Source organism: Coregonus lavaretus (assembly GCF_964263955.1).
Source record: "Coregonus lavaretus genome assembly, chromosome: 4".
Lineage (NCBI taxonomy): Eukaryota > Metazoa > Chordata > Actinopteri > Salmoniformes > Salmonidae > Coregonus > Coregonus lavaretus.
Window position 1 is genome coordinate 41,512,694 of NC_139991.1, and position 16,728 is coordinate 41,529,421.

At 41.9% G+C, this 16,728-nt stretch overlaps 1 protein-coding gene across 1 annotated transcript in view; it reads right to left on the minus strand.

Annotated features, from left to right (window-relative positions):
* Window positions 1-8,048: 8,048 nt before the first annotated feature.
* The window catches only part of LOC311127426 (unconventional myosin-Vb-like), an 83,456-nt gene continuing 74,776 nt past the window's right edge, over window positions 8,049-16,728 (minus strand). Inside the window, exons 28-37 of the mRNA XM_084159270.1 lie at window positions 16,710-16,727; window positions 16,436-16,529; window positions 16,136-16,285; window positions 15,691-15,842; window positions 15,441-15,530; window positions 15,010-15,160; window positions 14,404-14,698; window positions 12,493-12,667; window positions 12,251-12,331; window positions 8,049-12,148 (exon numbers count right to left, since the gene is read on the minus strand). Of these exons, the coding sequence (XP_084015396.1) occupies window positions 11,996-12,148; window positions 12,251-12,331; window positions 12,493-12,667; window positions 14,404-14,698; window positions 15,010-15,160; window positions 15,441-15,530; window positions 15,691-15,842; window positions 16,136-16,285; window positions 16,436-16,529; window positions 16,710-16,727 (1,359 nt within the window). The 3' untranslated portion in view covers window positions 8,049-11,995. The remainder of the gene's footprint in view (window positions 12,149-12,250; window positions 12,332-12,492; window positions 12,668-14,403; window positions 14,699-15,009; window positions 15,161-15,440; window positions 15,531-15,690; window positions 15,843-16,135; window positions 16,286-16,435; window positions 16,530-16,709; window position 16,728) is intronic.

A 16,728-nucleotide genomic window follows, 5' to 3' on the forward strand; every position in this document is an offset into this window, starting at 1 on the left:
ATTGGGCTTGGTATTACTTAACACAGATCGGACACCTATGCATACCCCACAAGACATGCCACCAGAGGTTTCTTTACAATCCCCAAGTCAAGATCAGACTATGGGAGGCGCACAGTACTATATAGAGCCATGACTACATGGAACTCTATTCCACATCAGGTAACTGATGCAAGCAGTAGAATCAGATTTAAAAACAGATAAAAATACACCTTATGGAACAGCGGGGACTGTGAAGAGACACACACACACAGGAACAAACATACGCAGTGGTGGAAATTGAGTAAATGTAAAGATACCTTCATAGAAAATGAATAAAGTTAAGTTCACCCAATTAAATTATACTTGAGTAAAAGTATTTGGTTTAAAATATACTTAAGTATCAAAAGTAAAAGTATAAATCATTTCAAATTCCTTATATTAAGCAAACCAGACAGCACCATATATTTAAAAACATTTTTTTATGGATAGCCAGGGGCACACTCCAACATTCAGACATAATTTACAAACGAAGCATGTGTGTTTAGTGAGTACGCCAGATCAGAGGCAGTAGGGATGACCAGGGATATTCAGTTGATAAGTGCTTGAATCGGACCATTTTCCATGCAACGAGTACTTTTGGGTGTCAAGGAAAATGTATGGAGTAAAAAGTACATTATTTTCTTAAGGAATGTAGTGAAGTAAAAGAAGTAAAAAATATAAATAGTTAAGTACTTTACACCACTGGACACACGCATACACGCACACACGCTAGCACACGCACTCTACACACAAGTACATTGTAGTATTGTTGTATGGTGGTTTTATACAATTTGTATTGTAGATATGTAGTGCTATAATACTGTTATATGATGTACTGTTTTATATTTTGTTTTATGTGTGATGTAAGTGCCTAATGTGTTTGGACCCTTGGCAGCAGCTAATGGGGATCCCTAATAAATAAATAAAATAAAATAAACCTAATGTGTTTATCAGGATTTAACATTAACCTAGATCTTTCATATTGTGAAGGAGGATTGGAGGGAAGGTGAGGGATCCGTGTGTGTGTGTTGGTACCTGCGGGTGCCCGTGGGTGGAGGGTAGATGTTGGTGTGAGCTCTCGATTGTGTATGTGGGTGGCAGCTGTGGTTCCGATGCTGGGTTTGGTGTAGAAGAAAGATGAGAAAAACATGTAGGGGAAGGGAAAGAATCCTATTCCTCTCTACACTCACTGGCTTTTGAACTGTTTACATTGAGGGGCCACCTCTTATGAGAGATTACTGATTACAAAACAGGATCAAGGAGTTTGCCAGCTAACTTGCCTAAATATTCTGAAATAACTGTTTGTTTTTTGAAAGATTGAAATAGGCATGGTCTAATACAACTGTTTATCAAAGTAAGCCGTCTGGCCTTCACACGTGATTGCCTGTGTTACACTGATACCTGCGTAAGGTCAAAGGTTAGTTAACACTTGCCTAGCAGCACACCGTTCTACATCTGATTCTACAGCGTTCTGAGGAAACAACCAGCTTGCCCCCCCTCACCCCATGAAACCACAAGCTGGTGGCCTTATCTCTACACTCATCTCACAAACATAATCTGCTGTGGTTTTATACCGCATGGTTTTATAGCGCTCAACACAGGCCTGGGAATCTGTTCCCTAGTCTGTTTTGCACTCTCTTGGTGCTGTCTAGATCCTTATCCTTTGACTGTGTGTAAAGACTATTTAGTGCTTGTAGGTGGAGGATGATGCATGGTCCCTGTGTGCTGGTGAAACGGGTCAAACTGTAGTAATGTATTGAAAAGCAACAGCAAAAACCTCAAACACAGAAAAAATCACATAATTAAAGAGCGACTGCTCCTAAAAAGCAACTTTTCATTTTGAAAATGGCCTATGTGGCATCAATATGAAACATTTATTCTAGTGTAAAATTGACTACAACGTGTAAATAGGATCATTTTTGTCATAAAGTCAACCTCGTCCAAAACTGAGATGATAGGAAAAAATGGTATGTCACTGAATGAAGGGTACCATAACAGTTTTCCGTTGGTTGGGTTTATTTTAATCCTGCCCAGATGCCCACAGCTGGCAGCACCCAAGTAATCATACATTTGGAGCGCAGCTGCACGGGACCCGATCGTAATGCCCATGGTCAATTTGGTTGTACATTCGATATCCCTATGGGGCAAGTTAGGGACCATTAGTAAATTACACAATGTACAAGGGACAATATTTTAAAAGGTCAATAGCTCCAAATTTCAATGACTTAAAAACCTCAAACCAACTAAATTGTAGAAATTCATATACAAATATTGAAAGCATTTAATGAGTCAACTAAAAGATGTGCAACATGAAAATATTGTCTCATTTACATTGTGTACTTTTATTGATGGTCCCGAACTAGCCTCAGAGATAGTCTATCCAAAGTCAAACCAACTTTGCCACAGTCACACACCAGCCGGCTGAAGCTAATTGGCTAAATGATTTGGCTAACTTTTCCCACCTGCAAACACACACAGGAGACACCCACATCAAAGCACACCCCGAAACCAACTCACTTTGGAATTCAGTAATGGCCCCTAGCATTTCTTAATTCACCAAATCTAAAACAAGGCCAAATCAGGAAGTGCAGTCGAACTTTAAAGATGCACTCCAGGATCTTAAGCACAACATATAGTATGAATTGGTTTTTGTAACATCATATGAATTGCAAAAAGAATAAAAATATATACAGTATATATATTTTTGCAGGACGTAACATAATTTATAATACGAAATGGATGATGTAGTATACAATTTGATGACATAGTACACAAAAAACGGGGACCACTATTGGCTCATGAACACCACTTTCAAAACTACTGGCTGAAGTTTTACAAACGTTTTGAGAATGCATCTTTAACCAAAAACAATTAAAACATCCCCATCTGGCATGTAAACAGATTGGTAAAGTGCTGCTTAAGACACCTCTGACCTCATCCTTCAGATATAACCCCACTATGAAGGCACACTGTGAGCTCATACTACTATTGTTTGGCTCATTGCCAGTGAAGCCACACCAAAATAAGCAACTCTTTGAACCTATGTCTGTGGCAGCCACATTAATCTCTCTGCTGCACAGCAACGCTGTGAGCTTCCTGCTTCCTTTTGCTTGTTTCTCTAACCAAGGTTGCACTGAACATCATCAAACAGTTTTGCAATATTCTGTAACAAAGGTAGACCTGGTTGCAGAGGTAACTTAGTGTTTTTGCCTATACAATTTTACTGAATGGCTTTCGAAATCTTTTGCACAATAATAGTTAGAAATATAGAGGATCTCAATACATCCCAGGTCATCTCTCGCATCACCTGCATATATTTTGACTAGTTGGTCAAGAAATCCATCTCCTTATGTCACTCTGTAATTGTGTTCAACATTCCAAATGTAGAGTGGATGTTGTCATCTCACAATGTCTCAAGCCTGTTCTAATCAGATAGCTTAGTGTTTTTGGTGCAGGCATGGGTTTGAATCAGACCCACTGTTCTGTCAGCATTCTCTCTCCTAACTTTAATTAAACAGACAGATTTTGATGGGGATCTTTTTATTATGTTAATTCGATTTTCGTGGGGCCATGGAAATTGTACGAGAAGGTTTAACCTCTATCGTTCTCGATCCAATAAACATACCAAATACTTACAAATATATTTAAAAACAAAACATACCAAATAGCCATGCAACACCACCTCTAATTTTCTCACTGATCAGCCTGTTCTGAGAACAGAGTTATTAACCACCTGAGAGACTGAAGGTAACCACAGACACTCTGCGATAGACAGCCACTCAGTGACAGCTGCTTAGCTATAGACACAACCGGTCTGCTACCATGGGAAACAACCAGGAGACACATTCACAAAGCCTTCCACACATCGGTGTTTGTGTAAAATTAAGGTGTGTGTGTGAGAGAGGGAGAGAAACGGGACGAGGGTGAGACTGCCATTCCACCAATATCCACAGACACCAGGTGGTTGCAGGGCTGTAGTTGTGTTATTATGAAAGAGTAGCATGAGCTACTCTTAGCTAATACCAATGCAGGAACACCGTGCTGCAGTGTTGTTGAAGTGTCTTTTGAGTAGTTTAAAACGTTCCCCAGGGGAATCGCACACAGCAGATAATGTATGCAATTCTGTAATCACATCTGAAATGTGTTTTTGGTAGTGTTACAGGCTTTGGTTTTTCCATTTATGTTTTGAGGTTGGACTAGCACATATAGCTTGTTAGCACGTAGGGCACCCTGATTGGTGTCACCTCGCTAGTGTTGATAATCACAAGTTTACTGGAGAACTGAGACCAAGTAGAGACTTTGGACAGGGTGGATATGGTATAATAAAGGCAGTTTATTCAGAGGTAAAGATATCTGGAATCGCGTGCACGGACTCGTTCGTCAAACTCTTAGGGAGCTATCTGAAGAGAGCCCCGAAACATTGTGTGCAGACATTTTATGCAATAAATGATGTAGGTTGAATCTAGTAGTTCTGATCTTCTGATTGGTCCTGATGAGTTGGGCGAGGTCCCCTCCAGGCTAGTGTCACTGTTGCATTGGCTCTGAGTAGAGTTCTCTGTCTTCAAATGTTCAGCCTAAAAGAGGGGATTTTGTGTGTGTGTGTGTGTGTTAACAGTGATGATGTGTGTGTGTGTGTGTGTGTGTGTGTGTGTTAACAGTGATGATGTGTGTGTGTGTGTGTGTGTGTGTGTGTGTGTTCTCAAGGGAAGACTCGAGGGGAGCAACCAGTGATTGTGGCCTGTGGCGTGGGTGTTGTCCTTGACAAGATATGGTTCTCTGTCCATTGTTCTTGCATAGGAACAGCATTGATTGAAAACAAACGCCCAACACAAAATGGGTCATGCACAAGATTTTAGTCAGACCAATCTATAACAAATATATTTACTACGACAAATCCCCCTCTTCACATCTCCCCAGAGACGTGACCAAGTAACAGTAAAGAAGGAAAACTTGAGACGTGACACAAGCTAACAGTGTAATTGGCAAAATAGGGAAAACTTTATCAGAAGATAAAGTTTTGATTCCCCCTCTTCACGTCTCACAAGAGACATGACAAAAAAGCTTAAATGCTATTCATCATCCAGATATCCTTGGTCAGCATCGTCAATAGCAAGCAAAGGAAACATCTGACCGTTATCTGCAGGATTTGGATCAATAGCGGTGGTTATAATCCTGGTTGTCAGCGTCCGTATGCATGGAATGCAACAGCATCCACAAAGCACTAGAATTGCAGCAAAAACAGAGATGGATACAAGTATAGAAGAAACAAGCGTTTTATATTTACCAAACGCATCCATCCAGACTAGGAGCCTCTGTATTTGGTGCCTAATTTAGGGCGCTCAAGTCAGCCCTGACCTCAGTCAAAGTTCTGGAAGGAGTTGGTGCTGGTGTGCAATGTGTAAGGTGGTGCCAAGGTGCGCCCAATTTACCTTTGACCTGGACTGAGTGTGAAGTAACCTCCTTCACTTCGTACGGTCCAGTCCACCTGGGTTCTTGCCACTTTCTTTTGTGAACTTTGACACTCACCCAGTCACCAACCTTTACCTTCAGTGGTGCCGGATCACCCGTCAGCTCCCCCTCTTGGACCTTGTGAATCTGTTTGGAGAGAGCTGCAGAAAGTTCCGTCAGTTTTCTCACATAATCAGACATTACAATTTGTTGTACATCAAGGGCGGGCATATCACTCTCTGTGTTTAGTTCCTTCCTTCTTAAATAAGTGAGACTTATTCCTTTCCACTTCACTTTCTGTTCCTTCCTTTACTGCCTCTTCCAATTCGGTCCAATCAATTTAATTTTGGAATTTAAGGAAATACCAACACCACAAGAGGGAAAAAGTACAAGTCAACTTTCAGCGCAGCGGCTGCAGAACAGGCCAAATAGGACTCGGTGGTCCTCTTAAAAGTTATCAACTAGTTAGTCTCATGAAACGGCCAATCTTACACAACATTCAGGTTAACATTTCAACATTTACATTTTGCATTACATATCAGCATCAACACATGAATTCAGTTTGAGTTCTTCACAGTACATCTAGTTGAGTGCCAAGTCAACCATTGCCCGACTATCTGAACTTGTATTTTTATTTTATTTTATTGATTCTCCTCAACTAAGACTCCCAATCGTTTTAACCATTCAACTGGTGTCTAGTCGGGAGAACCTTTTCTGGACTTGGATTCTCACGGAATTAACTCAACCCGACTATCTGAATCTTTTTATCAAGCCACCAGATCCTTCTCTTGTGGATCAAATAAAAGGGTCCATCTCTTGTGAACCAAAACCTCTGTAAATAGACTCCTCACTAGAGAGTCACAATTCAACAGAAAATAAAAGTCGGTCCTTCTCTTGTGAACCACTGTAACTAGACTCCTCTCTAGAGAGTCACATTTCAACAGTAAAAAGCCTAAGATTTCAGATATCTTTACATATGTGCCTTTTGAGTCATAATAGATATGTTATAAATTTAACAGTAATCCATACTCACGCTCAGTACTACTGATCTTAATTTTGGTTTATCCTATAATACAATATGCAGATTTTGTTTTAACAGGTTCTGCTTACCTTTGTATTGACGGCCGTCTAGATCAGTTTCCTGAGGCGAGCTGGATTCCCGGCTGCTCCTGCGAACAGGTCACCCGTCCTTTCTGATCCGTCTCTTACTTGTCTCTTTTCTCTATCAACTTTTATGGACTGAATTCAGAGTTAGAAAACCATCCTCTGCTACCAATTTTGTTGATAATCACAAGTTTACTGGAGAACTGAGACCAAGTAGAGACTTTGGACAGGGTGGATATGGTATAATAAAGGCAGTTTATTCAGAGGTAAAGATATCTGGAATCGCGTGCACGGACTCGTTCGTCAAACTCTTAGGGAGCTATCTGAAGAGAGCCCCGAAACATTGTGTGCAGACATTTTATGCAATAAATGATGTAGGTTGAATCTAGTAGTTCTGATCTTCTGATTGGTCCTGATGAGTTGGGCGAGGTCCCCTCCAGGCTAGTGTCACTGTTGCATTGGCTCTGAGTAGAGTTCTCTGTCTTCAAATGTTCAGCCTAAAAGAGGGGATTTTGTGTGTGTGTGTGTGTGTGTGTGTTAACAGTGATGATGTGTGTGTGTGTGTGTGTGTGTGTGTGTGTGTGTGTGTGTGTGTGTGTGTGTGTGTGTGTGTGTGTTCTCAAGGGAAGACTCGAGGGGAGCAACCAGTGATTGTGGCCTGTGGCGTGGGTGTTGTCCTTGACAAGATATGGTTCTCTGTCCATTGTTCTTGCATAGGAACAGCATTGATTGAAAACAAACGCCCAACACAAAATGGGTCATGCACAAGATTTTAGTCAGACCAATCTATAACAAATATATTTACTACGACACTAGTCAGTATGTGTTACACCAGTGCTGGTTTGTCACCTCGTTAGTACATATGTGTTACACCAGTGCTGGTTTGTCACCTCGTTAGTACGTATGTGTTACACCAGTGCTGGTTTGTCACCTCGTTAGTCAGTATGTGTTACACCAGTGCTGGTTTGTCACCTCGTTAGTCAGTATGTGTTACACCAGTGCTGGTTTGTCACCTCGTTAGTCAGTGTGTTACACCAGTGCTGGTTTGTCATCTCGTAAGAGCGGCTGGCCCAGTGCTCCTGTTGTCTTGAGAGATGTGGAGGGTCAACACCTTTAGTTGGCGATCACTATTTGATTTCTAGAAAAACATTCCTTTGTCTGATTTGGTTTTGCTCCACCTTTGTGGTTTGCTTCCTGTCAAAGTTTGGTGTGGGTTATAATTTTGTTTGCCTGTTCTTGGGCAAATTTAGTGGGCGCTCATGGTGGGTGTCTTTATGGTTACAGTTGTTGTTGCTAGTCAACTTTCAATTGCCACCCCCACAAGTGTCTTTCAGAACCCCTCCTAAAACCCCACCTGTTTTGATTGTTGTCAGTGACTTTGTAAGTTCCCCCTTCTGTTTGAGTGAAATTTTTTGGTTTTCTTGCTGGGGAACATAACAGTAGTATATCAAAACCACAATTCACAACACTATGTATTCACATTTTTTTATTTTACAACATTTTTTTTGAAGAAAGATTGTGAGGTTACATTTTGTTCAAACTGAGTCAATACACTGTATTTAAATTTTCACCCAATGACTAAATACGTTTCCTAATTATACAGATATAAGATGGAAAACCGTACATCACCCTGACCATACAAAACATTGTCATATGCATTTACTCATCCACACAAAACCAGATCATTGTGGGATTTCAATGCTTCATTTAAATACATAAATATATAATTCACAATGAGATGTTGGCAGAATATGTCCATGTCACCAAATTCATATTGTGCAACATGTACTAATCTGCATACAACCAACACACTTCCATAAAGTCCACATCGAGATGACACTTTAGGACAAGTAAGACCACTGCTTTAGAAAGAGCTTCAATTAAGGACAACATATCAATCAATGTATGAACGCTGGCATCCATACTTTTTATTTTATTTTTATCACACACCAGGGCCTTGACTCCTGTTCAATTTCATCAATGAAACTTATGACATAGAAAACACAAACAATGTATACATGTATCAAACTGTTATGGCACACAGGACCCATAGACTGAAGGCCTTTCTGGGGATGTGGCCCGTGAAATATGTTATTCTGTGTATAGCCTCATGATATAATGGATATGATCGTAAGTTATGACACTGGAATGCAGGGAAAAATGCTGAACTTCCAGTCTCAACATAAGCAATACCAAGTTCTTTATAACTGACAGTAGACAGCAGCAGAAAGGATGTTATAGGAACCTGCATCTGAAACTCTGCTATAATGGAACAAAATCGACAGAAGATCAAGTTATATAAGCACACTACAAAACATACAGAGGAAACGGAATGACACTCAAAATGAGCGAGTAGTAGTGTTCGAAAAAGCCTTCACCATAAACTCTCAACAGTATTAAAAAAAGAAACAAACCACATTAACATATTCCAAACAAAATACAAGCACAAAGTGATTCAAGGATGCTCCTGTACACGTTACCGGCATTGTTAGTACCTAGAGACCTTTCCCACACATGCTTTGTTCTAGTAAAAGCTGCTCTGATATCTCTGAACGTGATTTGAAGAGGAGCTTAAAACTTCACAGAGGACCAACAACAGTATGTGTTTTCTATCCACAAGCCGGTGCGGAAACACAGTGGAGTTGCAGACATCATCTGTTATTATTTACTTCAGATTCATTTAGCTGATACGCTCGCAGTCTTATCTTGAGATACAGTGCTATCCAATTATCATAATGAAGTTACCTTGACCTTCCACGTACTCTCTGCTTCACAACTGTGACAGCAGTCCAAGGAAATCGCAACAAATCAGACAAATGCCACTCTCGATTACTTGGGATCAAAATGTTGTAATTATTGGAAGTCAGGTTCCATTCTTCCTCTGTCATCAGTAGTCTTTGATAGCTGTGTGGCTCTTCTCCTTCCCATCTAATGTCACTTCTAATTTTCTCTCTTTTCACTTACTAATGAACAATCTCTCACTTCCACTTATCCCTTTACACTCGTACCCGTATGTGGGTTGAAAATGGCAGATTCGGGCACTGATAAGCGCCTAAATTGGAATGCAGTGGCTGTACAGTAACATGCTATACATTACATCAGAGTTCTGGCTCTGCGCTTCACAGCGCTGTATGGGTTTTGACTGACAGTTGTTCTGAACTTGAGCACCTCGCGCGACAAGAAGTTGCCCCCGTCCCTCCAGGTAATTTGGCAACTTTAGCAAATGTTTTGTTGTCTGAGTGAGGGAAATGCTGTATTTGAAGAGGACTCAATGTATTTTAAAAGATGAGATGTTGAGAATTATAATAAATACTGCTTTGATGTCATACAAGCAAGCCAAACACCCGTGAGTCCAAATGTGCACTTCACATTTCCATATTCTAAAACTCACGTCATATACACTGTCAACGTTTATGATTACTATGGCGTCATACCCTGGGTTGTTCTGAACAGAATGAGCCTATGTTTGTCTATTGTGTTGAACATTTGCTTTGAACACGCACCTGGATGCACTCATGACTCCTTTCTATGTGCACCAAAATCTGTTTCTCTGAATTGCCTTGTGAAAGCTTAACACTATAAGATCTCATTTTATAACTTAGTTAGTCATGTTGGCAATAGAACAAGCTTTCAAGTGATGCCCACCTGATCCAGACTGCGATTTATAATGGGCCGTTTTTGGATTGGGTAAACAACAACAGTAATTGTGTGATGGCGGGGACGCAGGGTTGTGTTCCAAACAAAACAACTACAGTTAGGAGAGCTCAAAAAAGCACCTCATAGTTGAAGACTATTCTATGAGTCATACAAGTGCATTACTTAGAAACTGCACTCTTTGGAGGTGTGTGGCCACTTGGAGACACCAGTTAGTCCTCTCACTCAAACCCTTGTCATTGTTTTGTATTATGTTGCACCTGCCCCAAATTTCCCGGGGAATATTATTATGTTACTGTATTCAGAGTATTTTCAGATTGTTATCAACAAATGCGGCAAAATGTACAGTAAATGTAAAATGCACATCAAATCAACAGTGTAATGTTTGGATTCAGTCTTGTGTCAGGTGAACTGTTGTGTCCTCAACTTTGGTCTGATCATTTCCCCATAATCTCCAAAGTGTTCCCTTTCCATTGCTACCATGCTTATGCATATGTTTTCATATGCCTTCTGTAAGAAACATTCCAATTTAGCCCTAACCATATATGCCAATTCCCACGAGTGTAAAGGGTTAATCCCTCTGTCCTGCAGCAGACCTAGCATGGCCCCAGATCTGTTTGTGCGGTCTTGCCAACTCCTGCCAGTCATTGTCATGCCATGCAGGAGTTGGCAAGACAGCACAAACAGATTTTAAACCAGGCTAAGACTGTCCTGCTGGAATGGCTATTACCTTACTCTGCACAGGACACCCTCCAGTCCCATTCCCAGTGCTCTCTCTCTCCCTCTACTCAACCCTAGTCTTCACTAACACATGGATCTATCCCACTTACTAACGCCTCAGTTACATAAAGCTTGGCTTCACTTCTCCTGATTCTGAAATTATACTGTTTCAATGAGATGGCGGTCATTTGAATTGAATTTAGAGTAAAAACAACAACACATCTCTCTGTTGAGAGATTTGTTGAGAGCTTCGGACTTCCTGGACCATGCAGTGTAATAGGAGATGGTGTGACTGTGTGCTCTGATCTGAACACAGAAGAGATACAGCTCTTATATAAGATACCAGGTCAAAATTCCTCAAGGCATAGGAAGGATAGAGAGCAGCAGAGCCACAGTGCTGTGTGTAGAGTGTGAGTCACAAACAGAGCCACTGCAATGCAGTGCTGCTCCCGAGTCTGATCTGCTGTCCATTGACGGGGTCTAGAGAAGAGTGAGGCTGAAGCACATGTACAATTAACTCATCATGAGGAAGCCAGACACGGTAGACCACTGCCTACTGTAAAATAAAAAAACAGGACACATTGAATGCTTGGCGGAGTGGCTAACTGGGAATCAATGCCTTGTCAATGGAAGTGAGAGCACACATTTACACAGATTCAATTAATCTGTAAGAGGAATTAATTTACAGTGGGCTTACCATAGAGACTCCTTACAGTGAATAAAAATAAATGTGACTGTCTGGGACAGAACTGATTAAGCACAGCATCTCAATAGAGCTCAATAGCCCACTGTAGAATAAGCCAAATAGAGGAAGCAGTTGTGGACAGCTATAAAGAATGACTTGACACATTCTGCTGGATTTACACAGACAGAGGCTTGACAGCATCCATTGTTGGTCAGCTGGAAGGTTCTCTGCCTTCCATTGAGTCCTGTAGACTTGGCGCCCTCTGCTGTTTAGCAGAACAACAAAGCTACCCAGGTTAGAGGGAGCTCTGTTGGGCTCTGCTTCTCCTTGCTAAGAACCAGGCCTGTGGTAGGCCTCGCTGAAGCCTCAGACTCGAGTGAGGAAGTCTAGGCTGAGGTTGGCAGGGATGTGCAGGGTCTCCAGGCTGAGGGCGGAGGGGGTATAGGGAAACAGGACAGGGAAGGTGTGCTTGGTGTCCACCAGGAGCATTGGGACATCGTTCCTCTCCTGCAGACGATTCTGAGGACAAGAGACAAAAAAAACATGAATAAATGGCACGGAAAATAGATTATATTTGACTGGAAGTAGTTTCACTCATTATAACGGATGAAGAGTTGTTACCTGGATGTTTCTGATGAAGGACACAGTGACTCTTTCCTCAAACTCGTTGAGCGGTGTGTAGAGGTTGAGGATTTTCACAATCTGTACGACAAATAGGACTCTGGTTAATATATGAAGACAAGACATGTCACTCTTCCTGTGAACTTTGAGACATAGTCAGAGTTGTGAGGAGAGTTCTGTGTGCTGGATGCTCAAGGATTGGTGATGTGTAACAGGTTTCAGTAACAGGTGTTTAAGTATACCTGTTGCATGGTGAGAGCGGTACACAGTGAGCAGATGGCCTCGGCGTCCTGGGACGTCTTCTTCTTGACCTGAAGCAGTTGGGCGGCCTGGATGACGGGCTCCAAGTTAACCACCGCCCCGCTCTGGTGCAGGTTCTTCCCCCGAAGCCACTCCTCCATCTGACTGATGTTGTACCTGACCAATCACAGTGAAACACACTTAGTATAGACCCACCTCTTCAGTGAAGAGTCTTCATCAAACCCTTATGCTACTGTAATGAGCTACAGTTATTTTCTCTCTCTCTAACAGTACTGAGTGCTGCTCTCCTCTCAGCTATACTGCATGTACCGTTAAGGACCTTTTCCTGGTCAGGTCTTTAAAAAAAACAGAACAGGCACTAGTAAAATATAACATCCCTAGTAACATAACATCCCCAGCATGGTTCTGTAAAAAAGTTCAGTCAAAAGTTTGGACACACCTACTCATTCAACGTTTTTTCTTTATTTTTACTATTTTCTACATTGTAGAATAATAGTGAAGACATCAAAACTATGAAATAACACATATGGAATCATGTAGTAACCAAAGAAGTGTTAAACAAATCAAAATATATTTTATATTTGAGATTCTTCAAATAGCCAGCCTTTGCCTTGATGACAGCTTTGCACACTCTTGGCATTCTCTCAATCAGCTTCATGAGGTAGTCACCTGGAATTCATTTCAATTAACAGGTGTGCCGCCTTAAAAGTTAATTTGTGGAATTTCTTTCCTTCTTAATGCGTTTGAGCCAATCAGTTGTGTTGTGACAAGGTAGGGGGGGTATACAGAAGATAGCCCTATTTGGTAAAAGACCAAGTCCATATTATTTATTCAAGTGCAGTCGCAAAAACCATCAAGCTCTATGATGAAACTGGCTCTCATGAGGACTGCCACAGGAATGGAAGACCCAGAGTTACCTCTGCTGCAGAGGATAAGTTCATTAGAGTTACCAGCCTCAGAAATTGCAGCCCAAATAAATGCTTCACAGAGTTCATGTCACAGACATCTCAACATCAACTGTTCAGAGGGGACTGTGTGGATCAGGCCTTCACGGTCGAATTGCTGCAAAGAAACCACTACTGAAGGACACCAATAAGAAGAAGAGACTTGCTTTGGCCAAGAAACACGAGCAATGGACATTAGACCGGTGGAAATGTGTCCTTTGGTCTGGAGTCCAAATTGGAGATTTTTGGTTCCAACCTCTGTGTCTTTGTGAGACGCGGTGTGGGCGAACGGATGATATCTGCATGTGTAGTTCCCATCGTAAAGCATGGAGGAGGAGGTGTTATGGTGTGGGGGTGCTTTGCTGGTGACACTGTGATTTATTTAGAATTCAAGGCACACTTAACCAGCATGGCTACCACAGCATTCTGCAGCGATTTGCCATCCTATCTGGTTTGGGCTTAGTGGGACTATCATTTGTTTTTCAACAGGACAATGATCCAACACACCTCCAGGCTGTGTAAGGGCTATTTTACCAAGAAGGAGAGTGATGGAGTGCTGCATCAGATGACCTGGCCTCCACAATCCCCCGACCTCAACCCAATTGAGATGGTTTGGGATGAGTCGGACGGCAGAGTGAAGGAAAAACAGCCAACAAGTGCTCAGCATATGTGGGAACTCCTTCAAGACTGTTGGAAAAGCATTCCAGGTGAAGCTGGTTGAGAGAATATCAAGAGTGTGCAAAGCTGTCATCAAGGCAAAGGGTGGCTATTTGAAGAATCCCGTCTTGTTTAACACTTTTTGGGTTACTACATGATTCCATATGTGTTATTTCATAGTTTTGATGTCTTCACTATTATTCTACAATGTAGAAAATAGTAAAAATAAAGAACAACCCTTGAAAGAGTAGGGGTGTTCAAACTTTTGACTGGTACTGTATATAAACATACCTGAGCTGCATGCCAGTGCTCCAGGAGCAGACGTCTTTCCTGAGCAACAGGTTGTTGAGGGTGACAGCGTTGATGCTGTAGAAGAGCTGCCGGACCACCTGGCCTGCTATCTCTGGGTCTAGCCCGTGCTCGCCCATCACCCCATGGAACTGGCCCAGCTGTCTGATCAGGGCCTCCAGGGTGTAGCTCCCTGGACCCTCCTCGTCCTTGTCCATGCTGGAGGAGCGGTTCCTGTAACCCATGGGCTTCACTCCCGCGAGGCTGGGGATAGACTCACTCTCCAACATGGCCGACACTACCCAGTTGAAGGAAGGTGATCGTTGTTAATGCATTGTTCATTCATTCATACATTTCTATAGGTTTAATTGATTAACTTTTCTTCTTTTAGGAAATCTAAGTACTGAACTATAACATTGAGCTGTGGAAAATCAGTAGAATAAGGGAATAAATATATAAAAGTCAAATATCATGCAAGTCATTTTTTCAAATGTCAAAACAGCGGTACAATCAACCCAGAATGAAGAATCGGTTGGTACATTTCTAAGTCCATTGTCCCTAACTTCTGGACCATACAGTTCTTGACACCTAGATTCCCCAGCGCCTCACCGATCATGGGCTGCATGACGTGCTCTGCCACCTTGATGAGCTGCTGGTAGATCTGAATGGAGAGGTCACTCAGCACCTGGCGGTACTCTGCCAGGTCAAAGTTCTTCAAGCAGTGCTCATTCTGTTTGGCCGTGTTCTGAGTCATAAACGACTAGGAATACAGCAAGACAGGAATGAGAGTTGTAGAGAGCTACAATTTGTAGAGTGAGCTACAATTTGTAGAGTAGGTTACAGCAAGTGTATTTAAAAGTATGTACATCTTTAAAATGCACTGTGCATGGAGAAGAATCAAGGAGTAATCAGATTGTATAAATGTCAGACAATCTACCTCTTATTTCAACAAGCTAAAGTACTGAACATCCCTTTCTAGCAACTCTTCACAGTTTATAATGAGCACAATGATCTCTCTGATAGATCAAAGTAAGTCTCACCTCATCTCCACTGTACTGCTTGAGACAGTGCAGCAGACGACTCGTGTTGGCCAGCCAGAAGGAGGTCATCTCAAAGTCATCATTGTTTTTCTGCAGAAGTATTGCAAAATGTATGTTAAAATACCAGAATCGCTGTACTGTATTCTGACCAAGCTTTCCTCGCAACTTACTTCCAAAGATTGTGCACTGCATTAAAGCATGTGAGTGAAGTCTCTATCTATATGTGGGGAATAAAACTCTGTATCTATACCTTGAGGACCTTCTTAATGGCGTTGATGGTGGAGGTGAGCAGAGAGTGGACCTTCTGGTCATCGTTGATGTAGTCCGCATGGCGGATGCACATGAAGAGGATGTAGGCAGGTAGACAGGGTACTGTGGCTGATACAGCCTGGGGCTTCATGTCTGGAAACACCAAACAGCACATATAAGGTCACAATAACATCGCCATTACAATAACGTTACAATAACAGTTATTACAATAACATTGCATTACAATATCATAGTTATTACAATAACATTCAATTTCTATAACAGAGAGTCATGTGCTGGTACAAGTTCTCCACTATTTCAGTAATCATTGTAGTCGTCATGTGGATTTCAGAAGATTGTGATACGCTCTGGACTTGATAGGTGTTTGTACTTGTGATGCAGTCATAGTGTATGTGATGAGCTGACTTTCTGCTGCCACGTCGTACCAGTGATGAGCGTTTTGACCAGCAGGGTCTCGTCCTCCTTGTAGTACTCCAGCATGCCCTCAAAGTCCTTCTCTCTGCGCTGGACAGTCACCTGACGGGTCAGCTCTGGTTTGGCCGTGGTGGACTGGGATGCTGCTGCAGTCACAGACACTTGACAGGGCAGAGGACAAAGTGGTTACTGATACTGCAACAACCATCATATTAACCATCATACAGTATGTCCCTTTGGCCTACATTACAGCTTAGTGAGACCAATAATAAATAGCCTACAGAATTTATAAGGAGCTCCGGCTCACTCACCTTCCAGCTCCTGTACTTTCTTCATGTAGATCCTCAGCTGCTTCTTCAGCTTCCTCTCATTCTTCTCCAGTTTCTCCACAAGCTCTTTTAAGTCCTATAGTAGCAAAAACATTCAAGATGATCAACTCAACACTATAACTTTCAGAGCTCTGGGCTGTTCCATTCCAACAGGTGCCCATGGGCCTGTATTCACAAAGAGTCTCCGTTTAGCCTTTTAGATCATAATAATATGGTTGTGAGTCCTAGATCAGCACCCTGGTTGCAGTGTTCTCACCAGGTTGTCATTGGTGAGG